The sequence below is a fragment of the Musa acuminata genome, chromosome BXJ1-5, assembly GCF_036884655.1.
Source record: "Musa acuminata AAA Group cultivar baxijiao chromosome BXJ1-5, Cavendish_Baxijiao_AAA, whole genome shotgun sequence".
NCBI lineage: Eukaryota > Viridiplantae > Streptophyta > Magnoliopsida > Zingiberales > Musaceae > Musa > Musa acuminata.
In genome coordinates this window covers 44,571,794-44,596,943 of record NC_088331.1, presented here as the reverse complement: position 1 = coordinate 44,596,943, position 25,150 = coordinate 44,571,794, and the positions used below count along the sequence as shown (strand labels likewise).

Here is a 25,150-nt window from a genome sequence, read left to right as displayed (position 1 = left end):
AACTGTTAAAGCAGATTTGGCATTCTTGGTTTCATAAGCAAAGGACAGAAAAGACATTTGATCTGAGAAGGCTAAATCAGCCTCGTTCAGTACAGTAATTGCTTTCAAATTAACAAGGAAAGAATAACAAATTATTAGATAGCAGAACAAGCACTCTTCAAAACAACAATGGCAGCACTTTGATACAAGAAGAAAGAACTTTAGCCTCTGGTCCAAGCCAAGAGAATCTGCAAAAGATACAAAAAGAGGATATCTTACTAGACTAAAATGGTTTCTTGCTTCTTCGCTCCGGCAATAAACTCGGGTTCACTAGGATAAACAAAGATAGTTGCTGCAGCAGCCGATGGGTTCAATACGGCTGAGTACCTTACAGAGGTGATTGATACCTGTGGCAGCTGTTGCGAGCCCGAACATAATGGAACAATCTTGTAACTCATGATGTACTCACTTTTTGGAAGGACGAAGCCAGCATTATCATGAGGGCCAGAAAATACAAAACTTTGACAATCCCCAAGAGAATACTTGATTTCCTGTAGTAGGTTGGTCTGGTTGTGTATCCTAATGTGGAATAAGAAGGGGACTCCTAGAATGGCATGAGGAGGGCAATCAAAACTCACAATCAGTGGTGGTTGCTCGACAATCACACTGGGCAACTTTTGTTCTGTGACAACACCAGAATCTTCAAAATCACCAAGTTTCAAGTCTCTCTTCCAAGCTAGACAAACTGAGCCAACCTCAAGATTTGGAGAATCAACCTTCGATGTGACAGAAAAAATCCCTTTGAATTCTTCTCCTGGCACAAGAGGGGCATTGTCGGCAGGAATTCCACCAACATGTTGCACAGAGCAAGCTCTAGAGTCCTCATCACCATCTGATCTAATGGACAAGGATATCACTCGTAGTGGCACCTCACTGCAGTTTTGAGCAGTCACTATGAGGACACTTGTTTCGTTTAGAGCAAGAGAGACCTTCTGTTCGATCCCAGGCAATGATTTGACTTTAGAAAGCAACAGGGGTTCCCGTCGAAAAGGCATCATAAAACAGTGGCTTATGCTGATTGGAATTTTCCCCTCAATCTGCAAGCTCCTATGAATGTTAACTCTCTGAGAAGCAGCTTCTGTGGAGTTTGGTGAGTAACCAAGTGAAGCATAAAGCATAACTGACTTGGGTCTGTGCCATTTGATTTCTAGTTTACATGACCATGAATCTCCTACTCTCAAAACGGGGACAGAGACCACCCCGAAAGACTGTTGAATTTTCCTAATGTTGTCAAACTGGGTTTGAGATTCATCCTCAACACCTGTCCCTGAAATGCTGAGAAGCTCAACATGATGATTACCTGAAGAAAATGGCTCTGCTTCTCTTGGGCTCATCAACAGGCCACCTCCTCTTGCATCCACAAGATTGATCTTCAGCTCACCAGAATAGACTTCATGTCCATTGGATATGATCGTCAAAGGAACCACAAAAGTTTCTCCAACTAATGCAGGACTAGAAGCACCAAGAATAAGATCAACTTGAGGTTCTGGCTCCTCAACCTGGATAACCTTTAGTCCAGAATATGCAAGTCCAGGGTCCTTTGTTGGGAAGGTCTCCACTTGGTCCTCAAATTTCCAGAATGGCAACTCTTCCATAGATGCAGGACTTTCTGCTTGGCAGCATATCATGAAAGATTTGCCTATTTTAGCTGTAATGGACAAGCACTCGAGTTTTCCACTCTGACCTGCATAATGTATGAACATTAAGAAAAAACAGCTTTGATTGCAAAGAAGGATATGTACAAGTGCTCCTTGCAGAAAGGCTGTAGCTACTTGAAGCATGCAACAACAGAGCTGGGCCTCCCAGAGCTGATCACTACTCATCCATTTGTTAACTACCCGCATGTTGACCTAAATTAGCCTGAGTTTATCATCTCAGTCTCTGGCATAGACCCATCTCAAGATGAGCACAACAAGTATCATGCAACTAAAACAAAGACCAACAGTTGTTGGTCTTGATAACAGTAAATCTGATCTATCACTTCAAGACAAAGACTAAAACATATCACTTGTTGGCAGATCTAAGGAACATGTGAAATAAAGGAAGAATGCCAAATAGCCTGAACTTTGTCGATAAGAAACAAACATAACTATGAGAAAGAAGATTTATAAGCCTACCTGATTTAACTTCATATGTCAACCGCAGCCACTTGTTGGTGGGCAATATAAGTGATGGAGCATTTTCTACACGAACATCTTGGCTGTCCATATCTAACTGTGCTGTAGAGAGATCTTTCACAGCATTGACAATTATGAAGTTGCACTTAGGCTGGTTGAACTCAATTTCCAACCGATCAACCTCAACCGGACATGGTAGTTGTGATAGAAGTGATAAAGTCATCATGGTAGGTGACCCTGGCTTAACAGATTGATCATGAAAGGCAACACAAGCAAGCAATGCCATTCTCAGAGGACTTATAACATCAACATCAACACGAACAGGTTGCTCTTCTGTTATAATGAGACTGCAACCTCCATCTGTCAATGGTAATATATTTTCCCCTCTTAGAAGACCAAAGACTTCATTCTGTACTGATTCTCTTCTTGAAAGGGTAGGTAGACCTGCTGGGCCATACTCCCTTTTGCTATTGGGAGTTTCTACTTCACCAGCAGAAAATATAGGCAATGAAGCCATTTCAAGAGAATATTCAATGAAATCTTTTACTGAGCCAAATCTGCGAGAGCATTCCCGCAAGTATCCCAAACTTTCCCAGAGCAAAGTAACCCAGCCCTCTTGCCGATAAAGACTAGAAACACCATCAAAATGCAGCTTTGCATTATTGAAGTCCTCTGCAATAAAATATTCTTTGGCCATTCTAGTACTACAGTAAGAAGCTAGCCTTGGAGCTTTTAAGCTGTTAAATGATTCATAAGCTTTTTTGAACAGGGCAATGATCTCATATGAATCTTGAAATCTTTGAGCCTCTGTAATAGCATAGTTTATATACTCCGCATCAGAAAGACTGCAAAACTATTGTAGTGTCAGTATCAGCAAAAATTAGCAACAACTTTCAGAACATGCAATGAACTTACGGGAGTACTTCAATTGTATCTCCTTGCTCCAATAAGCGGGCAGATTGACCAACAAATACTGAAGGCAACACAGATTCTGGATTCTTTCCAAGTGTGTTGGCAGATGCAGAGTCTGTCATGTATAAAGAGCTATCCAGACAGTATCTCTTCTCCCTCAAATAACTGGCTGCTAACTTTTACCAGAAAAGTAGCAGTATCAAACAAAAGAAGAAAAGGAAATTAAAAAAAATCATATCAAGATATTAAATTCAATGTATGGCAGTACCTGATAGTAATAAGCTGGTTGCACTTCCCATTCGGTCAAAGGATTCTCTGATGTGCCAAAGTGAGAAGGTAGGGTGCTCGGAATAGCTACTGTGCTTGTCTCTAATAACTCTGCAAAAACCAGAAATTGCCTGCTCAACCAATCCCAATGGAGAAAGGAATTTTTGGTCGAGCCCACAAGCTGTCGATAGCTCGCAATGTGCTTATTGAACCAAGCAATTGCTTCTACAACTTTTCCACCGTGAAGTAATAAGGTTGATGTTTTGAAGTGCAATTGTTCAGCTACAGCTTTTATCTCAACCAGGCGTTGAACTGGTGGCAACCTGGTAGAGGTTGCAATCATCTGAATATTCGAGCATAAAGAATAAACAATAAGACCAACAAAAACAAAATACATTCTGGTAACTAATGCTGATCTCGTACTTTGATTTTAAACTATTTTGACTCCATTATAAAAGCATGTGCAAGTTATGCTAACTTGACGATCATCAATAAAGGATGAAAGAAATTTGATTACTTTGTTTTTACCAAAAATATCTAAGACCATTTTTTAGCAGCTACATCTCAGAATATGTGAAAATTTGAAAAGCCACATGATAGCTTATCTCAACATGCATGACCGGTCTTGCCTACATGACAATCATATCCTGTCTCATTGATGATATCTTACATGATAACTGGTAACAAGCTTTAAAATTACAGTCGAACTAGTATGTATTGATCAGTATTTATTAATCTGACCAAGTACCAGTGTTGAAACTTATAACTTAAAACTTTATTTTATTTTAATATTACAAGATGGTATAGGTCACTATATCACCTACAATACCATATGTCACTACATCAGACCAGTATTTAAAAATTTTAATTGATGTAAACCATGACCCAGTACATAGTGGCATGCTATAGTGGTACACCATTTGTATCCTCTACGATTGTACATAGCATATTTGTGCATATGGACAGGGACATGGTATGCCCAAAAGAGGTCTAGAAAATGGAGAAGCACATTATACATGTAGATACTGGTGCTTTCATTTTGCTGGCTTGATCTTTGACCGAAAGACAAACCTGAGATTCACCTACGACAATTGAAAAATAAAATTGAAGCTATAATTTCTGCACCACATTGTCCAGATCCTTGCACAGAAATAGCTGATCCATACGAACGACAAGAAACTTTATATAACACCATGAAATATAGCTGAAGAGGATTCAATACCTCACGTAAAGCACGGTAGGCTTCTTCATAGAACCTTAGTGCTTCTGCCCAATCTCTTCTAAATTCAGCATAAACTGCAACCTGCGTTCAAGGTCCAAACGAAAGAATCAAATGAAAACAATATTTGCAACTAGAAGCAAACACATTGGTCCATCAATCAAACAACTCACAGATATCATATGCAAATCTGACAAAAATGATGAGCATATAAGATCTTGAAATTGTTGATACTCCAGACAAAAGCTTGCATTAGTTTAAGCAGTTGTATGTCCAAGATTGCTAAAAATACAAACAAATATTGGCATATCAGAAAACACAAATCACAAGGACTGTTTAGAGAGCAGGGAAAAAAGACTTTGAAGTGCTTCTCTGGCATTGCATCCAAAATGAACAGTATTTGCCTACAATTTCATCAGTTACTATGACAACATCATTATATTTAGCCCCTTTGTTGCACCACAAGTATCATAAACTAATATATTACAGAGAAACTATTTGATTACAGATCTAGCATTTTCATGATGTACCAATATATTATAGATTTCAACAGATTTCAGTTATCAATACTGTTATACCAAGGTCCTAAAAGATGTTCTCTACATCAATGTTCTCCCACCACAAAGCTCATGTGTGGCCAAACTAAGAGACATGCGATCTCTTTGTATTGCTTCTAACAAGGTTCTCTGAAGTTTTCCTAGACCTCATATCACATCACTAATTATGTTGAGTCACCTCATCTAAAGGATGAATTTATAGACCTCCTCTGGATGTGTTCACACCACCATAATTAACCAGATTTTTTTATTTGAAACTCTTCCAAAAATTTATAGGATTTACTTTCCTTCAATCGACCTTGACTATTTCGATGGAAGGTCCAATGCACTTGCCTTATCTGACCCTAATTGCATAGTTTGTGGTACAAGTTCTAGAAATTCAGATATTCAATGGGATATAAAGGTAAAAAAAAAATGTACCATAATATTTTTTATGTTTTCTCATCTCATTTTTTATATTTTATAGTATTATATCCACTTTATAATATTCTATTTTACAATCATTTCCTCGATTAATTTCGACCCCATTGATCCAATATAACTAACCTTATCTAATTTATTAGTCAATGTTGATCATATCATCCTTCGCAGATCTCTATATTGATGTTGATTTTGTGAACTATGCCTAAATGTTTCCATTAAGGTCCACTTCCAAATTAAAACATGAAAATTTGGAAGGATTGCATTTCTGAAATACAGATCCACCAAAATAAGTGGTCATTGTTTGTTTTAATAAAAATACTTGGAGCAGAATTTAGAATTCTATTAGTCTCTTCTCTCTCTTTCTCAACACTTCCTTCTCAACCTCTTCATTTTGTTTCATTTTTTATCACAATCTCTTTTTACCTTTCCTCTTGGAAAGCCACTACCTACAGGTCATTGGTGTTGTCACATCTCATTGATTGTGGTTTTGAGACTATATGAATGGCTGATCCCTCTGTAGGAAATTATAATATTATTATGGATGTTGAAGAATCTCTCCAATTATGTGCTACTTTTCCAAACCAATGAACCATCTACAAAAACCTACACCATTAACAATTTTTGGCAACTGCAGCCTTAACCTTTATGTGATTCTTCTTTAGGATGGTCTTCTTGGTAAGAATGATATTAGTTGACAATTATTGCTAAAGAGAGTTATAAAATTTCATATTACAACTTTTGGTGATTGTGAACTGTTCTATGAGTTATAGTGTGGAAGTTTCAAATTAGATGATTTTTTTACTGCCGAACTTGATTAAAGAATTATGCTTGGGTGGTTTTGATATTTTAGTTAGACTTTGTGATTATTGAAATAGTTATTTAGTCACTAAGCAAACATTATTATTTCTTTTTTGGGTTTTAACATCAAGTTAGAGTCTTATTTCCTAGCCTAGTATATCAGTTGTCATGCTTTATCAAAAGCTTATGGGTTGTCACTCTTTCTTTTTTCCATTTTTTTTATATCCACTGAGAAAAACGCACTTTGCCAAAAAATATGACAAGAATGAATCTTCCATGCTGAGAAAAATGAAAGCAAGAATACTAAAAATAACACAGCGAAAGCAACCAAACTAAAGATTAAGGATATTAAGAAATAATCATTTATCGGATCAAACAGAAAAGATTAGGCTCTTGCCTTGAAGCAATATCGTATATTCAACTCGACAGAATTAAAGGTCCGCTTCTCTATGCGGGTTCTTATTCTTCGTCCTTCTTCTCGATAGTATGTGTTACATAGCTCAGCAAATATGCTTGCAAGTCTGCATAGAGTTAGAGATAATTATTATATATAATTCAAAGTCACAGCAACATCCAAGTTTAATGTATGTGATCAGATATTTAACGGCTTCCACATCACCTGTCAAAATATTTCCAAGATACAACATAACACCCACTCTGACAAGTTAATGCAATCCAAGATAGAGTAGGTAAAATGTCTCATTAACTTGAATAGTTCACTTACTGCTTTGTTGTTGTCTATGGATCAGATTGGGCTTTGATTAGAGATATTTTACAGTTTGTTGGATTTAAAGAATGGAAGCCTTGGTTCTATATTAAGTGTCATTATGTGGGCTGGGTTAAATTCCTTAAGTACCTCATAACAGATGACCAACAATCAGTGAGCTGCATGCTATAAAGAAGTTCCAACACAGATTCAAAGTCACTAAGCAAGAAAGATTCTACTGAAAGGACTATGAAAGAATTTACTTAATTATCTATGTTCCTAATATAGTTGCTTCAAGAAGTCTTAATAGTCCAAGAAAACTACATACTAAGTAATTCAAATAAGGGGTGATAATCATCCACTTTTTGAATTCAGATGTTAAGCCAGATGCAGGTTAGAACTATTCAGGATATGAATCTGAATCCAATAAAAATGAAAAGGATCCAGAAAGATTTAATAGTAGATCCAAAACTAATATCTATCATATATCAGATTCAAAGCTGTTATTTCGCTTATCCTCATTGCAAGAAAAATAATGTCATGATGATTGAATACAACATTTAATTTTGGAACATCATGTGAATCCAAAATTGAAGAGCTTGTCAAAGCTAAAAACCATGAGATCTTTCCCTTTCTATTTGCCATTTTGCATCTCAAAACCAGGAGCCATCAATTAAAAAAGGACTTCCGAATCAACTGCCCATAAATTGGCACTCTTATTAGAGATCCCTTCTTGATATAGCCATTGTAAAAAATAAGAGGGCACTAGAGATCACTTCTTGATAGAGGCATTGTCAAATATGACAAAGCCATTTCTAATTGCCTTCATACTATATACTTCTTCAGAAGAAAATCTTTAATGAAATGATTTCTTGGGAGCAGGTAGATTGAATAGATGGTCACAGAGAACATTTGACTCCTTCCTTACATGTTTGCACATCCATCAAATTTTAATTGGTGTGCCAAACCATGAAGGCATCTAAGCTGAAACTCATACCACATCCCACCATGTCAAGTGTCAGAAAGGTATGAAACATGTCATGTGCCTCAACAAGTCCTAACTAACGTCCTACAGGATTGTAATATTATAATTCTTGATTTTGATTATTATAGTAAATATTACTCAGAGAATGAGTGATCTGAATTAGTTGTAATAACGTTGTAATAATGTTGGCCTATAAATTGGCTGGCAAGGGATGGCTAAAATAAATTAGAACAGAAGTTTGACAATTAGCTGTGGTGTTTCTTACTAGGTTGCAATGAATCTAGAATCACCCAGAAAGAAGGATTTAGCTGAGTGGATTAGGAAAGGATACATCAAGTTGTTCATGTTTCCTATCCGTTGCTTCTAAGAGTCCTAGTGATAGAAAGAATACAGATTCTACTGTTATTCGATAAAAGTGTCAATCGCTGGGAAAAAAAATTATCCATTTAAGATCATTTGGCAGATCCCTCCAATATCTCTTATTCTCTTTTTTTTTTGTTCCCCTTTAAATTCTCTCTTCTTAATCCCTTTCTCTATGTAATTTTCATAATGCTGAGACACAATAAAATCACTGTATCTATCAATTGGACCAGACAAGATTAATGTTCATTGAATTTTACTGCCACCTGTGAAAGATCAAAGAACAAAGATCAAAAAAAGGCTGTTTATTCAGTTCATATTGAGATTCTTCTGAAAATATAAATTGATGCAATATCTGAATCAATTAGTTTACATCACAAGTCCAATAATTCTAAACAACCAAGACAGTTTTTACATCAAGTATATCTATGGATGGGTATTCAATGAAAGCTGACAAATGTGTGTGCATGTCTTGTTCTTTACATACCTGGTAAGTGACTGCCTTAATTCTGAGGCATCATTTTGTGAAAACGTGATCAAGTATTTTGTGTCAATTTCTGCGCGCTTTCTTAAAGCAATTTTAAGGTCTTCGCTCACATCTTCTGCATTAAACATATAATATTTAATGAATTACTTTGTCATATTGAGCACAGGATCCAGAAACCATGTGTATTAACTGACAAACAAGCATTAAAAAATTTCCAGAAATGGAATACAAAAAAATAGAGCTGTTGCAGTTTGATATTCAATGTGCAATGATAATCCTTAAGTATCTTGCAATATTACTTAATTAAGATGGAAAATATAGAGATTATACAATCTTTTCTCACATCAGACATCTTACTTCTACTATAATCAGACAGAGTAACTTACAAAGAAACCACAGTTACATACCACTCTCATTTGTCTGCACAAGAATAACAATCAATCTAATGCTTCTCCCATGAACTGCAGCTCTGCCAAAAGTAAAGGATAGTGTGACCCATTTAAAGCATATAATAAAGTGGAATTTAGAATTCTACACTAGAATAGGAAAAAAACAACAGAACTATACAAAAAGCAAATGACATAGAAAAAATATTAATAAATGGAACGTGAATGAAGGAGGAATCCATGAAGCCAAAAAAAACATAATAGCTAACCATTCTATACCATCATTCAGAATTTAAATCTGAAAAGCAAAAAATGAACATGCCTCTGAGCAATAATTCCACAGTCCCATCTTATGAGCATTAAAGAAAAACTAACCCCACTTCCCCTCGGGTGCAGCCTCTACCAAGTATTTGTTGCCTCTTGAAATATCCAACTTTGGATGAGGAATAGGTAGACAGGCAAGTTTACTGGGACTCACTCATTCCCATTAGTGTTAAGATTTCAACATGTATCAAACTTCCAAGATTGTATTCAGCCTTCAAAAAACAATCAGTGCCATAGTCTGGTGTGAACAAGAAACAAGAGATCTTCTGAACGAAGACAGAAGCTCACACTGATGATGTCATTACATCTAGCACTAATCAAGTAAATCAGTTCAATTATATAGTTGCACTTCTTGAACTATTAACAATGTCAAATCCCTTTAGTGGATTGCAATCATGTAACACTGATATGAGATTACTAAAAGAAGGTTAATTATGGAAACGCTTTTCTAAAAGCAAGATTTTCAATTTAGCTTATCAGTATCTTGAATTTATTTGACGGGCACATGCATAAAGTACTACAAGGGAATTAATATGCTACGCTATATCATGTTTGAAAAATTGGAAGCATGTGACCGTCTGTATGATGTGACATCAAAGATAAGAAATAGGGTTCAACACCACAGAAGGCAGAAAGCTTGTCTCCCCAGATGGATTCGGATTGCACTAAGAGATAGTTACGTTTATTAGAAGTCTAAATTCCAATAACACTAGAAACATAATAGTATAAGAAAGAATGTGCACTGCTACGAACAACAAACAAATACATACACCTCTCGTGCCAACGATCAGATCGACAATGAATCTATAATTTGTGCAGAATGTGACCTTTCTCTCCAGGAATGGTGGAGATACTATCAACTGAACTAAAAGAGGAAGCAAAACGTAATCAAAGAGGAAGGAATCCGTACTTTAGGTTCTCAAGATCGGTGCAGACCTGTAGCCACTGAGCGGGATCACCGGTAACGTAATCAGCACGAAAAAGCGCAGCGACGGCAGCGGCCACCCTGGTCCGGTGCTTCATCAGCCAATCCCGCTTGAGGATGCCCGCAACCGGTTGGGGGGAAGCGAGGGGATCCTTGTGCTTCCTCGCCAGGACGGATATCTTGGAAAAATCCGGCAGTGCGAGGGTGTTGATGGGGGGCTGCTCGGCGTGGAGGAAGGAGGAAATCGTCTGGTGGAGCTCCGGACACCCGACCACAGAAACGAGAGAGATCGGCGGGGTCCGGAGCTCCTCGGGATAGTACTCCATGTTGCCGCCGGATCGAATGCCCGTACGAGTTAGGGATCTCGGAAACCCTAGCTAGGGTTTCGAGATCGCGAGCTGGAGCGGAGTGGGAGAGAAAGCGATGAGTCGGAGATCCCTTCTCGGGAGGAAAACGATTTGACGACCCGATCGGAGCCTCGTTCTCGCCATCTCGAACCGTTTAATTAACATCGGACGGCCCAAATTAAGATCGGCTTCTCGTTCGTAACATATGAAACCGATATGCTTTCCCTCATCAGGCGCATGCACTGTCCGCCTGATCGCGACTCAACGGTCAGGATAAATAAGATCGAAAACGGAGATTTTAACAGATTTTTCACTCAGCCCCTTCCTGTTTTAATACCTCCATGTAATTGGAGGAAATGGTTAGTGACAAGATGGTTCCACGCGGGACCCACTATTCAGCCAATGACACGGCCGGGTCACAGGATATTTATATTCAGAGTAGCAGAAGCCCATACTTGCCGGCCGCCACCGTCTCCTCCTCCCCTCCCACCATTTAGTGCCCCCAGTGCAGCCATCAGTTGGCGGTGGATGTTAACTGGATCTGTAACGTTGACAGGTCTTTACTGAGCTCTGGAGGTTGCGATTCACAGCGAAGACTGTTGCTCCGGTCTGTAACGCCCGAGTTCCAAGAGGTTGGTGGCGGGAAGACAGACTATGATGGCGGAGACCGCCGCAGAAGCACGCAGCAGAAGACACCGCCATGGAGTTCTTCCTCTCCATATCATCATTGCAGTTGCCTCAAAACCTTTCTGCATGCTCGTTCTTTTCCTGCTCACACACAATAGTATCATCATCACCATCGACATCATTCGTTTATCATTAATTAAAATATTAAAAAAAATTATTTTTATAATTTTATTAGTAAAATCGAAATTAAAAATATTAATATAATTTTTAAAAATTAAAATACTAAAATAACTAACTATTGGGTGGATCTATAATTAGAATAAGTCGTCTTTGTCTCCTTAAACCCTTTGTACAGAAACCCTAACTAATACGGCAAAAGATGTCGTGGATTGCCGCTTCCCTCCTCCGCCGGTCCCTCCGCGTCCCCATCTCTTCCGCTCCCTTCCTTCGCCGCGGCCGTCCCCCCTGGATCACTTCCTCGCTCCTCGCTGATTCCTCCCCACTCTCTTCTCTGTGCCGCGCGGCAGGGCCGCGGGGCCTTAAGCCGGCTTCCTCTTTTCTCTCTCTTCGCTTCGCTTCGTCTAAGGTATCCGGCGATGAGAACCTCAAGCGGGTGATCGATTCCGAGATCCAGTGCGAGAGGGAGTCTGACACCCACGGCCAGGTCCATGTGACTCCGCCTTCTCGCTTAAGCTGGTTTACTTGGAGCTGGTTCCCAATATCGTCTATAAAGATTTGTTACTTAAGTAATCTGTCTATATGCATTTTGCAGGAAGTTGATGTACCAGAAGACTTGCCTTTTGAAATTGTTGATAATCCTGGTGATCAAGCAGTCTTCCTCAAAAGAGAATTTGCTGGTGAGAACATCCAAGTCACTGTGTTGATGAATTTTGATGAGCACAATGACTTAGAGGAGAGTGACGAGGACGATGATGACGATGAGAGAAATGAGAATTCTATGGAGCCAACCCTATCTTTGGTTGTATCAATTGATAAAGGAGAGGGTTCTTTTTTGGAGTTCTGTTGCAACCTCAATTCTGATGAACTTGAAATTGAGAGCATGGTCATGAAGAAACGTGATGATGTTGATGGCCAAAGTGCATATCAAGGCCCCAAATTTTTGTAAGTTTCATTCTCTTGTATTCATTGCATATCATTCATTGGTAGGAAGTTGGAATAGACTGAATTTCTTCCATTCAGCACAAAAAGTAGAACATGTTTTGTACGATAATATTTTTATTGCAGAAGTTGTAATCTCCAGTACATATATGAACAAATATGAAATATGAAAAGAATTGGGGTTTTGGAAATGTTGCAGAACTAAAGTGATATTTCCCTGTAGGAGACTTCAGAAAGACATCCCTAAGCTACTTGATTAGCCTATACATTTTCATCTAGTAGATGTTTAGGAGATGTCAAGTTTAAGCAGATGAACTGGATTAGTTTAGGGGTTGACTGCTATAGATATATCACAATCATGTAAATAATATCAGTGCCTCCATCTGTTTCTTTTTGTCATGCAACTAGGTGTTTGTACAAGATAGCTGTTTTTATCTATTTATCTTCTATAAAGCCGGTTGTTATGATGGAGTTCTGTAATTTCTTCAATGCCATTTAAATGGTCAGTGAGGCAAATGATTGCATGGCAGTTTAACAAAGTTATAGCGATTGGCGAGTAATGCTTTTATTGAGAATTGAAAACTTGGAAATGCATACCCCTTAAGCTTTTTGGAGATATGTAGTGATCAATTTTATAACATGTTACATGTCTTTATATGCCTTTTCTTTTTTGCTTCTGCAATTTGGGGGTTAAAACTTAATCTGTGTTTCTCCATGCCTACAATGGAGTTAATTGCACAAAAAATCCATGAATCCAACATGATGCTTTTATCTTGCTGTAGTTATATAGCTGTTACAAAAAAAAAAAAAAAGGCTGAAATGCTGGTCTCATATTTACTTTGTGCCTGCAGGGATTTGGATGCGAACTTGCAGCAGGCCTTGCACGGGTACCTTGAAGCTAGAGGTATCAAGAGCTCCCTGTTTGATGTCTTGCACAAATACATGTTGAATAAAGATGACAGGGAGCACTTGGGATGGTTGAAGAACATCAAAGGATTAATAGCTTAGTGAGGATTCCACTTACTTCTCATTTCAGAAAACGGAGGAGTTTAGGAGTGTTTTTGAGTAATTCATCTCTTTTTTCTACAATATGAGAGTTAAAATGACATATTAGAATGCTACTGTACTGAATCCTCCACCATGATTTATCATGTAATTGACTTGTATTATTTGAATTTTGTTGAAGGATTGATTTGAACACACAATGTCATCAAATTATATCAAAATTATTGTTGGATGCAGTCATTTATCTCACATGAGGGTAATTACATATTGGTCTCTGTAATTAACTATGATTAGTATTTTAATTTTTATAATTTAAAAATTAGTATTGGAACCGAAATATTTAATCACATTGTCAAGACACAAATAGTAATTATAAAGAATGTTACTATTTTTTTTTTCATATTTCTTTTGTCTTTTCGTCATCTCTCGGCACGTGTTTTGTTTTGTGAAGATAGTTCCCCGATTATTGCAGTGTGCAATCCCCGATCAAGTTGCAACAATAGATCCAAGTAGATGATGCTTCTTGCCTCCACTTCCTCCTCCTTTAGTTGACTTGCCTTCGGGCTCCTCCTCCTTAACTTCATTCAATTTGTCAACGTCCGGGTTCGCGAGATGATAGGAGATGTTCTTTTCCACCACGCACACAGCGATTGCCTTGGGGTCTGACAACAAACCATCCTTCGCGATGCAGGATCGACTGCAGGAGCTGGAGTGACAGTTGCAATGGCAACGACTAGCTTGGGGTTTGACAACAAGTTATCCTTCTTCGCGATGCAAGATCTGTTACAGGAACCAGAGCGACAACTACTCTTGGACAAGGATGAGGACGGGGATGCAATCGGTGTGTTAGGCTCGAATCGTGACCATTGTTGAGTGGAGCAATGTCATGCAGCAACTCATGTTGCCGTCGGCAGCTGTGTTGGCAGCAGTTGGGTTGGGGTCCGGCAACAGGCTATCCTCCATGATGCTGGACCAGCTATAGGAGTTGAAGCGACATCTACTCTTGGATGATGACAATGAAGAGAACACGGTCAGCGCGTCAAGCTCGGCCATGACCACCACCGAGTGGAGCAACATGATGCAGCAGCTTGCGTTGCCGTCATTGCCTCTGTGAGCAGCTACGGTGGCGACGCCAAACTAACTCTCTCCTTTGCCCACCAACGTGGAGAGGAAAGCGTGTGAAAACCTCTATATTGCAGTTTATATGAAATTAATATATAGTGAAATTATTTTTTAATCTTTTCATTTCGTATCCTTATGATTATTTTCATCGATCAAATTAACATGGAGAATACGTAGGAATATCTAATTACCCCTCTCACATGAGAGTGACTTTTTGCCATATCTCCTCCTTCCCACGGTCAAGCGGCTTGCAAGAAGGTCGAACACGACGATGTGAAGACGACCAGGCGAAGCCATCCCACCGTCCATCAACTCCGCCAAACGAATCACGACGACATGAGCCAAAGGATCATCCTGGATACTCCGCCCCCACACACGTGCGTGTCGGCGGAACGTTAATGTGGAGAGCGGCAACGACAACCAACGCTACACGGCGGATCGTTAATGTGGAGCGGCAACAACAACAAACAATACACGACAACGCGTTGAATATGGTATATTACAATTGAATATTTGGTACAGAAACGGGATCGTAATTTTCCGACGACGGATCCTTCTAGTATATCTAAACTCCTCTTCGGGGGCGATAGAGAAATGCATCTGATCCTGCAAAGAGACAAGGGCGACGACCCGTTTTCATCTGCGGGGTCCTTCTGCTCCTCTGCTCGAAGGGTCGCGAGCTATGGACGAGGGCAATGGCGAGCACCGCAAGGGGGGCGAGACCCCGGCGGTGTTCCAGGGGACGGAGTACTCCCCCTTCCGTACCACCGTCGCCCTCGCCCTCTGGCTTGGCGGCATCCACTTCAACGCCGCCTTGGTCCTCGCCACGCTTCTCCTCCTCCCCTTGCGCCTCGCCGCCGCGTCCGTCTCCTCCTCCTCCTCGTCCTCCCCCTTTCTCTCCTCCTCCTCCTCCTACTAACGCTCCATATTCCTCTGTTTTTGATGCAGAGTTTTCGGGTTTCTGCTCTTCCTCATGTTGATTCCTGTCGATGATAAGAGTAAATTGGGGTCCAGACTATCAAGGTGCCAGCATTTTCGTTTTAATTTCATGGGCTTCGAAACCTTCGGAGGTTTCATGACATATTTCTTCTGTTTCTATTTTCTCGTTAAATACTTAGGTATATTTGCAAGTATGCAAGTGGCTACTTCCCCGTCACCCTTCATGTGGAGGACATTAAGGCCTTCAATCCGGACCAAGCATATGGTGAGCTCTTGTTCATCTCTTCTGTTTTTGGCTTATATTGACACAGGTCTCCGTGGATTCTTCTTTATTTGTTTTCAGCTGATATTAGTTTATACATCGAGTGGATTAACTCAATATTTTTAAGCAACAAGTGTATCTGATTGCTGCCTTGGTGCAAAATATGAATTGAGTGACTGCCAATAATAGTTGGGATATGGCCGTAAATAATCCAGGGTTTGAAATATTTGCAGTGTTTGGTTATGAGCCGCACTCGGTGCTACCGATAGGTGTTTGTGCTCTTGCCAACCACACTGGATTCATGCCTCTACCTAAAGTCAAAGTTCTCGCAAGCAGCGCTGTGAGATATCCTGTTTCCTGGTCATTTTCTGTATTAAATATCCATATCCTCTGTAACACCTTTTTTTTTTTTCTCTTTCACTTTTGATATTCCCTGAATTCTTGCTCTGTGTGCATAATATTATGGTCAGGTCTTCTACACTCCTTTTCTGAGGCATATTTGGACATGGCTGGGACTAGTCCCTGCATCTAGGAAGAACTTCTATGCTTACTTGGAAGCTGGGTATAGTTGCATTATTGTTCCTGGTGGGGTGCAGGAGATGCTTCATATGAACCATTTTTCCGAGGTATGCCTTCTGCACCTAAACTATTGAAATCAGTCAAGTGCGTTGCATTTCTTTCATGCATTTGGTGCCTTTCCATATTATTCAATAGTGGATGTCTAGATGATTCTCAATTCACCAGAAGTTGTATGGTTAATAGTATCATGGTAAAAGGAATATGTACAGGAGTTTGATGTGTAGTCATGTGAAATCGGTTGATCTAAAAAATTTATGGTAAAAGTGTATACAGATGATCTCTTTGGACTATGTAATTTTGCTCTCATTCACTTTTCGTTTCCTCCTTAATTTGTGCTGCAGTTTCAATGGAGTTGGATTTTACTTGTTTGCTTTAAGCTTCTAACCCTAAATTGGGAAGCAAAATTATTTATTTAGAACATCAAATGTTGAGTTCTGGTGTCTTTGGCCAAAATTGAGTTGATCAAAATCAACAGAGATAAGGAAATAAACAATATCATCTATTAATAAAGTGAGCAAGACAATTGAATGGTTTGCAAGCTTGCCAGTAACACAAAAGAAATTTCATAAAACTAAGGTAGAAAATCTACAATAATATGGCATAATGATGATCTATATTGATTTTTACTAAATAACTAACTGGAGGTTTATTTCTTGTTTAGCTTTAGATAATTAAGTTTCACCGTGACTATTCACTTCAATAGTTTAGGTTTTCCATGGTTCAACAGCTTAGATTCACACATGAATATTTGCTTCAATATGGCTATTATTTTAGGAAGTTCTAAGAAGTCCTTTAACACTTCAAAATTGAGTTATGATACATCCAAACTCCAATCATTAATACTTTCCATTGGAGTTGATGCAGATCATTGATATGTTAATCAACACTGTTTCAGATATCCAAAGTACCGAAGGTTTCTAGAAATGACACTTCAATTCTTTTAAGATGATTAACTAGGTCAGCTAACATTAAAGAATTGAATGGTAAAATTGTAATAGCTTGAAAGGTTATTTCTCAATATTTGAAAATTGAAAATTTTAAACTACTGATCTTTGTGGAAACATCATTAAACATGTAAAAAGAAGAGAATAAATGTACCCGAATGGTGTTGATCGTAGATCAAGTAAAAAATATTTGTTGTGCTATTGAATTCATTTTGTTATAGGGATGCCTGTTGAATAATTAAGATATCACGGTAGGGATAATAGTGCCAGACCCCATGTGGTGCACTACACAGATCTGACAATGACATACTAGGTTTGACCAAATTTTACCTATGAACAGGATTGGTGGAATATGATCTCCAAAACTGATTATTAATAGGGTGGGGATGCTATAATTTATCCCTAACCTGAACCCAGGATGGGCGGAATATGATCTCTAAAGCTCATTTACTATTTAAGTATCCTAGAAGTCACATCTGGGATTTCTAAGAGGCATACTAATTCCCTAGGAGATTACTCTTGGGAATCATTGCCTTCATTGATTATACTAAGGCTCCTAAACCCCTTTAAAGTATCCTAGAAGTCATATTTTGGATTTCTAAAAGGCATGTTAATTCCCTAGGAAATTACTCTTGGAAATTATTGCCTTCACTGATTATACTAAGGCTCCTAAACCTCTAAAAATAATGGAGCTCATCAATTGATGACTTACTTCAGATTGTCTGAAAAGAATTATATGTTCTCCTCTCTTATTTCACCTTTCTCTTTTTTTCTGTTCCTCTCTCTCTCTCTCTCTCTCTCTCTCTCTCTCTACTTTCCCACTCTGTTCTGCATCACCTTGAAGGTTAAAGGTGTCATTTGGCAACAACCTATTAAGCCAATACTAAATTTTTATATATTCTTACTTCATCCTTATATTTTTGAATTTGCAGGACCTGAAACCTTATAATATTAGCACCTTTTAGCTTTATCACAGTAACATGCCTCAGCTTGATTCAAACATATATGCAAGTGGGGGAAGAGAAAAGATAATTTCAAGATATGATCTTGTCTGATTTCTCTTGGTTTGGTGCTTATCAATAAAAGTTAAAGCAAATCAATCTTCCATTCTCTCCAATTGGCAAGTTACCATATGAGATTGGGATGGTTGGTTGAATCGTTTTTGTTGTTTAAACTTGAAAATTTCAGGGAAAAATTTGGTATTTCTGTTGGATCTTGCCTTAGTAACTCATGGGTTATTATACAATCTCCATTAAACATGATTGAGGTTTTGCATTGCCATGATTTTAGAGCATCACATAGTGTTTAGGATATACCATACTCAATATCCTTTCGGTGAGCATGAATCATATTTAGGTTTACTGTATTTGAGTAACGACTCAAAATGTCAATCTATTTTGTGAGGTAGGTGGGTTTTGGATTATGCCATTGTGGTGTTATCACCAGAATATATCCTGGTATAGAGATGAATCTGAATGCAGTATAATATTTTCATCCAGCTTTCTTGCTTTCTTCTCTTCATGTTAATCGAATAATTGAAGACGTCCTATATGCATTTTTATCAACTATTATGAGTTGTAGTTTTTGCCAAAATGCTTATAATTTAGTCTGCAATAACCTTCTGATGTTCTTGTTTCCTTGTATGGATTTTCAAGATAAGCAACTAGGCAAATATTAACCTAAGTTATATCTGATGAATAGGTTGCTTTCCTTAAATCAAGAAAAGGATTTGTGCGAATTGCCATGGAGACGGGCCGACCTATAGTTCCTGTTTTCTGTTTTGGCCAGGTTTGTTTTTCTTTTGATACCTACGATGACTTTTAAGAAGAACTTTGTGTGCTTGATGGACAGATGTTGTCCTGCCTTATGTACATGATGACCAGAAGTCATAGAGTGATCTGCTTGCATATCATGAACTTGATTTCTTGCAATTGCAAATATGGATGCCCTAAATACTGAGTATATGAAAACCTCATTTTCTTAATTGGTTGACAGAGTCATGTTTATCGATGGTGGAAACCTGGTGGGAAATTTTTTGTCCCGATCGCGCGAGCACTAAAGTTCACTCCAATAGTCTTCTGGGGAAGATTTGGGTACCGAACAAATCCGATTGTTGTCTTAATCATGCCAGTCTACTAGCCCTCTTAAACTTTGGCTACTTTCCATATTAACACTGGTTTTTTTCGTCTACCATTAATGTTACCTAATGTTTTGTGATTATATTTCTCTTGTTATGCAGAACACCTATACCATTTCGGCATCCGATGCATGTCGTAGTCGGAAGACCCATTGAGCTGATGAAAAACCCTAAGCCCACTACGGATGAGGTAATGAAAAATCAATCTTTTTACCACAATATTCTCCTGAATCATTCAAATGAACTTCCTACACCTGAGGCCCGACGACATCAAATTTTCTTATCACACTTTTCTCCTGAATAATTAAAATGAATTCCCCAGACCTGCTGCCCTCCTTGTTGTCGAGCCTGCTGCATGTTGGTGTATTACATTTTGAGTTAGAAAAGAACATCAATTCTCATGACTCAAGTTCATTTCATACGTTCTATCTTCTCCTAGGTTATTTATAATATTTAAATTATGATTCTTTCATTTTTCTGATTTTTCCAGATCAATGAGGTTCATGCCCAGTTTGTTCATGCTTTCCAAGAACTCTTCGAGAAGTACAAGTACAAAGTTGGGTACCCTGATCTCCAAGTCTCTATTCTGTGACATGTACATCTTCCATGCCTTTGTCATCTGAGCTTGATGAACCTGAAATCGAGCTTAGAGAAAGTCACCGGGCCCTGTTATCAAACTGCATGCATGAGCGTTCCATCAGGTCAACAATGGGAACGAATACTGCTGCAGGCATTCTGAAGCTGAAATACTGTCTTATATACTCTGTTTCTGAGTAAAAAATCGGATGGATGGATGGATGGATGGATGTACAAATTTGGATAGAAATATAAATCTGCCGACCTTTCATTGTAATAAACGCTGTGATCGGAGTAGAAAGTGTCATCGAGCAAAACATTATATGGTCACAATGGGAAGCTTATCACCATTTGAAGAGTGCAGCTATACGAATGGAATACTCCTCTTCCTCGTTCTCACCAACCCGTCGAGCTCCATCGCTACTTCTCTCGTGAGGGGAGGGGCCTGTCGTCCCCCTTAAGTTGAGGCATCTCTTCGCCAGCTCCGCCACCGCAACCAGCAGCTCCTGCGCTCCTTCGTTCACCACACGAAGCTCCGCAAGTATTCCGGATCCAGGTATGTGAGCTGTTGGATCTCCTGGGCGTTGGTTATCTTTGATTTCTTGATGGTCACCACGTCGGTTGTCACACGGAGCTTCTCGGATTTATCTAATGCAGGAGGGATGCCGGCGGGCCATCGGTGGAGTGCACGCAGTAGCTATTGGAGGAGACGAACGCGTGTGTCCTTCAAGAAGCCATGGCCGCTGGGACTGAAAAGATACGGACATTGGAGTTCTTCCGGAGGCGAACGGTGGTGGCGCAGCTGCCGACGCCGAAGCCGGAGGTCCCGCTGGGCATGACGTCGCTGCTGTTCGGTTTATCACTGAGCAGTTAAATATTTTATTTTCGTAAATATACAAATCTTAATATAATTTTTGAAAATAGAAAAATCAAAATACTAAAGATAACTAATTATAAGAATAATTTATAATTAATCGGATCGTAGCTTTTAGAGAGAGAGAGAGCTACATCATGAGTTAATAGATTTAATTTCCTGTTCAAAGCATTGTTTGGAAGAAACATGCATTTGCAGGTGGAACACAACTACGTGAAGAATGGTCAGACAAACGGATCGTCCGTTCTCATGTTGAACTCTCGAGGATGATCGATGCGTAAATTGGGTGAGAACGTTCGTTCGGACCATTGGATACAGTGTTTGTTTGACCGCCGCCTTCCTCAGCTTTCGCCGACCGCTTCGTGGGTCATCGAAAAGATGACGCGAAGAAAGCCCGGCGAAGCCATCCCGCCGTCCCTCAACACGGCCCGACGTATCACGACCGCATGATGCCGAGTGCGGGCACTTCAAAAGATCACGACCCACGTGCGTGCCTGCGTGCGTGCGTGTCCGCGGAACGTTTTATATAGCGCGGCAACGACGGACGCTCCACGGCGCTGAGTTGGAGGACCCGTTTGCCTCCGCGAGCTATGGACGAGGGCAATGGCGACCGACGCGAGGAGGGCGAGCCGACGGAGTACTCCCCCCTCCACGCCACCATCGCCTTCGCCCTCGCCTTAGGCGGCCTCCACTTATCCTCGCCTTGGTCTTAGCCGCGGTCTTCCTCCTTCCCGTCCGTCTCCTCCCCCTTTCATCTCCTCTTCCTACTGCTACTAACGCTTCATATTCCTCTGTTTTGATGCAGGGTTTATGGGTTTCTGCTGTTCATCACGTTGATTCCCGTCGTTGATAAAGAGTAAATTGGGGTTGAGAGTATCAAGGTTCCAGTTTTTCCCTATTGATTTAATGATCCTCGAAACCTCGAGAGGGTTCATGACAGATTTCGATTTTCTCGATAATTCTTTATTTTCTTGGTGGTAACAAAAATACTTAGGTATATTGGCAAGTATGCAACTGGCTACTTCCCCATCACTCTTCATGTGGAGGACATAAAGGCCTTCGATCCGGACCAAGCATACGGTGAGCTCTTGTTCATCTCTTTTGCAGCGGATTCTTCTTTATTTCTGGCCGGCTGATACGAGTTTATACATTGAGTGGATTAATCCGAAATTTTCAAGCAATTAGTGTATCTGTTTTCTGCCTTGGTGCAGAATAGGAATTAAATGACTGCCGATTATAGTATGGATGTGGTCGTAAAGAATCCAGGATTTGAAATATTTGCAGTGCTCGGCGATGCCTATGGGTATTTATGCTCTTGTCAGCCACACTGGTTTCATACCTCTTACCTGATTGCAAAGTTCTCGCAAGCAGCGCTGTGAGATATCGCTTTTCCTGGTCATTTTCTGTATTAGATCTTCATACTCTGTATAACAACACCCTTTTTGTTTTCTTCACTTTTGATACTCCCTGAATTCTTGCTCTGTGCGCATAATATTATGGTCAGGTCTTCTACACTCCTTTTCTGAGGCATATTTGGACATGGCTGGGACTAGTCCCTGCATCTAGGAAGAACTTTTTTGCGTACTTGGAAGCTGGGTATAGTTGCCTTATTATTCCTGGCGGGGTGCAGGTTATATGAACACTTTTTCTGAGGTCTGCCTTCTTCACCTAAACTATTGAAATCAGTCTAGTGAATTGCATTTTTTTTTCATACATTTGGTGCCTTTCCATTCTTGATTCACCAGAAGTTGCATGGTTCATAGTATCACTGGTAAAAGGAATACGTACAGTGGTTTGATGTGTAGTCATGTGAAATTGGTTCATTTTTGTTTCTTCCTACTTCATCCTTATATATCTGAACTTACGAGACCTCACAACTTATAATATTAGTATCTTTTAATTTTATCAAGGTACTATGCCTCAGCTTGATTCAAACATATATGCAAGCGGGGGAAGAGAAAAGATAATTTCAAGAAATGATCTCGTCTGATTTCTTTGTTTTCGTGCCTATCGATAAAAGTTAATCCAAATCATTCTTCCATTTGCTCTTTATACAAGTCGATTGCAGGCACCAGCAAGATTGCATCAGATGATGTCTCCGATAGGCTAGTTACCACAAATGAGAGAGGGCTTGTTGGTTGAATCGCTTATGTTGTTTTAACATGAAAATTCTAGGAGAAAATTGGTATTTCAGTTATATTTTGTTTAGTAAATCATGGGTTGTTGCATAATCTCCATTAAACTTGATCGTGATTTTGCATTGGTATGATTTTAGAGCATCACAGAGTATTTAGGATATACCATACTGAATATCCTTTGGATGAGCATGAATCATATTTAGGATTCCTGTACTTGAGTAATGACTCAAAATGTCAAATCTATATTTGTGAGGTAGGTGGGTTTTGAATTATGCCATTGTGGTGTTTTTACCAGAATATATCTTGGTATAGAGATGAATCCGAATGCAGTATAATATTTTCATCCAGCTTTCTTGCCTTCTTCTCTTTATGTTAATCAGATAATCGAAGACGTCCTACATACACTTTTATCAACTACTATGAGTTGTGGATTTCGCCAAAATGCTTATAATTTAGTCTGCAATAACCTTCTGATGTTCTTGTTTCCTTGTATAGATTTTCAAGGCAAGCAACTAGGCAAATATTAACCTAAGTTTTATCTGATGAATAGGTTGCTTTCCTTAAATCAAAAAAAGGAATTGTGCAAATTGCCATGGAGATGGCCGACCTATAGTTCCTGTTTTCTGTTTTGGCCAGGTTTGTTTTTCTTTTGATACCAACGTTGACTTTTAAAAAGAACTAGGTGTGCTTGATGGACAGATGTTGTTCTGCCATATGTTAATTAATGTACTTGATGACTAGAAGACAGAGTGTGATCTGCTTCCATATCTTGAACATGATTACTTGCAATTTCAAATATGGATGCTCTAAATACTGAGTATATGAAAACCTCATTTTCTTAATTGGTTGACAGAATCATGTTGTTTGGTGGTGGAAACCTAGTGGGAAATTTTTTGCCCAGATTTCTCGAGCAATAAAGTTCACTCCAATACTTCTCTGGGGAAGACTTGGGTACCTAACAAATCCGATCCTTGCCTTAATCATGCCCGTCTACTAGCCCTCTTAAAATTTGGCAACTTTCCCTTTTAACACTGGTTTTTTCGGCTACCGTTAATGTTACCTAATGTTTTGTGATTATGTTTCTCTTGTTATGTAGAACACCTGTGCCATTTTGGCTTCCGATTCATGTAGTAGTGGGAAGACCAATTGAGCTGACGAAAAACCCACAGCCCACTGCAGATGAGGTAAAGAAAAATCAAAACTTTTTTACGACACTTTTATCCTGAATAATCAGAATGAACTCCCCACACCTGCAGCTCAACCACATCAGACTTTTTACCACACTTTTCTCCTGAATAATTAAAATAAATTCCCCATACCTGCATCGCTCATTGGCTGCTTCATGTTGGTGCATTGCCTTTCTAATTAAAAATAGAAGATCAGTTCTCATTGCTCATGTTGAAGTCATGTGTTCTATCTTCTCCGAGGTTATGGTCTGTGACATAATTTACTTTTAATTAACATTGAGAATGCTTAAAATATGACTCTCTCTTTTTCTGAATTTTTCCAGATCAATGAGGTTCATTCTCAGTTTGTTCATGCTCTCCAAGAACTCTTAGAAGTACAAGTGCAAAGTTGGTTACCATGATCTGGAACTTACAATTCTGTGACAGTTACATCTTCCATGCCTTTGTCATCTGAGCTTGATGAGCTTGAAATCGATCATAGAGATAGTTACTGGGGCTTGTTATTAGACTGCATGTTCCATCAGGCTAACGGTGGGATCGAATAGTAGAGTCATTCTGAAGCTGAAATATTTGTCTTTATATACTCTGTTGCTACCGGTATAAATAAGATCAGATGTATGTGAAGAAATGATTAGCCTGAATTTTTATTGATTGTGATTATGAATTTATATATATTAATATAGATTATAAAGTAGGATAATTATATAATTTTTAATTAATAATAAACATAAAATATTTATCTAAATTATTCCATAGTGTAGGAGATCATGTTGAGATTAATAATGAATA

At 39.0% G+C, this 25,150-nt stretch overlaps 3 protein-coding genes across 6 annotated transcripts; 2 read left to right on the top strand and 1 right to left on the bottom strand.

The window, feature by feature from the left end:
- Positions 1-5: 5 nt before the first annotated feature.
- LOC135674485 (uncharacterized) lies at positions 6-10,978 on the bottom strand. 3 transcript variants are annotated; one of them, XM_065184395.1, is made up of 9 exons: positions 10,491-10,978; positions 9,278-9,339; positions 8,871-8,985; positions 6,730-6,853; positions 4,558-4,638; positions 3,337-3,678; positions 3,072-3,244; positions 2,157-3,001; positions 6-1,723 (listed from the first exon to the last, which is right to left on the bottom strand). In XM_065184395.1, exons 1-9 carry the CDS (start codon positions 10,829-10,831, stop codon positions 258-260), a joined length of 3,549 nt encoding a protein of 1,182 aa, XP_065040467.1. In that variant the 5' UTR covers positions 10,832-10,978; the 3' UTR covers positions 6-257. The 3 variants fall into 3 exon arrangements, with proteins under 3 accessions (XP_065040467.1, XP_065040468.1, XP_065040471.1); XM_065184396.1 differs by having other exon boundaries at positions 8,871-8,982; XM_065184399.1 differs by having other exon boundaries at positions 10,517-10,569.
- Positions 10,979-11,814: 836 nt separating this feature from the next.
- LOC135674486 (uncharacterized protein At2g39795, mitochondrial-like) lies at positions 11,815-13,852 on the top strand. Its single transcript, XM_065184400.1, has 3 exons — positions 11,815-12,143; positions 12,252-12,601; positions 13,450-13,852. Exons 1-3 carry the CDS (start codon positions 11,859-11,861, stop codon positions 13,604-13,606), a joined length of 792 nt encoding a protein of 263 aa, XP_065040472.1. The 5' UTR covers positions 11,815-11,858; the 3' UTR covers positions 13,607-13,852.
- Positions 13,853-15,285: 1,433 nt separating this feature from the next.
- LOC135674484 (diacylglycerol O-acyltransferase 2D-like) lies at positions 15,286-25,021 on the top strand. 2 transcript variants are annotated; one of them, XM_065184393.1, is made up of 17 exons: positions 15,286-15,586; positions 15,674-15,748; positions 15,844-15,929; positions 16,160-16,266; positions 16,397-16,552; positions 19,151-19,237; positions 19,445-19,542; positions 19,689-19,776; positions 20,077-20,718; positions 20,820-21,754; positions 21,842-21,917; positions 22,031-22,116; positions 22,321-22,411; positions 22,541-22,689; positions 24,028-24,125; positions 24,271-24,358; positions 24,685-25,021. In XM_065184393.1, exons 1-9 carry the CDS (start codon positions 15,408-15,410, stop codon positions 20,176-20,178), a joined length of 978 nt encoding a protein of 325 aa, XP_065040465.1. In that variant the 5' UTR covers positions 15,286-15,407; the 3' UTR covers positions 20,179-20,718; positions 20,820-21,754; positions 21,842-21,917; positions 22,031-22,116; positions 22,321-22,411; positions 22,541-22,689; positions 24,028-24,125; positions 24,271-24,358; positions 24,685-25,021. The 2 variants fall into 2 exon arrangements, with proteins under 2 accessions (XP_065040465.1, XP_065040466.1); XM_065184394.1 differs by lacking the exons at positions 24,028-24,125; positions 24,271-24,358.
- The last annotated feature ends 129 nt before the right edge of the window (positions 25,022-25,150 follow it).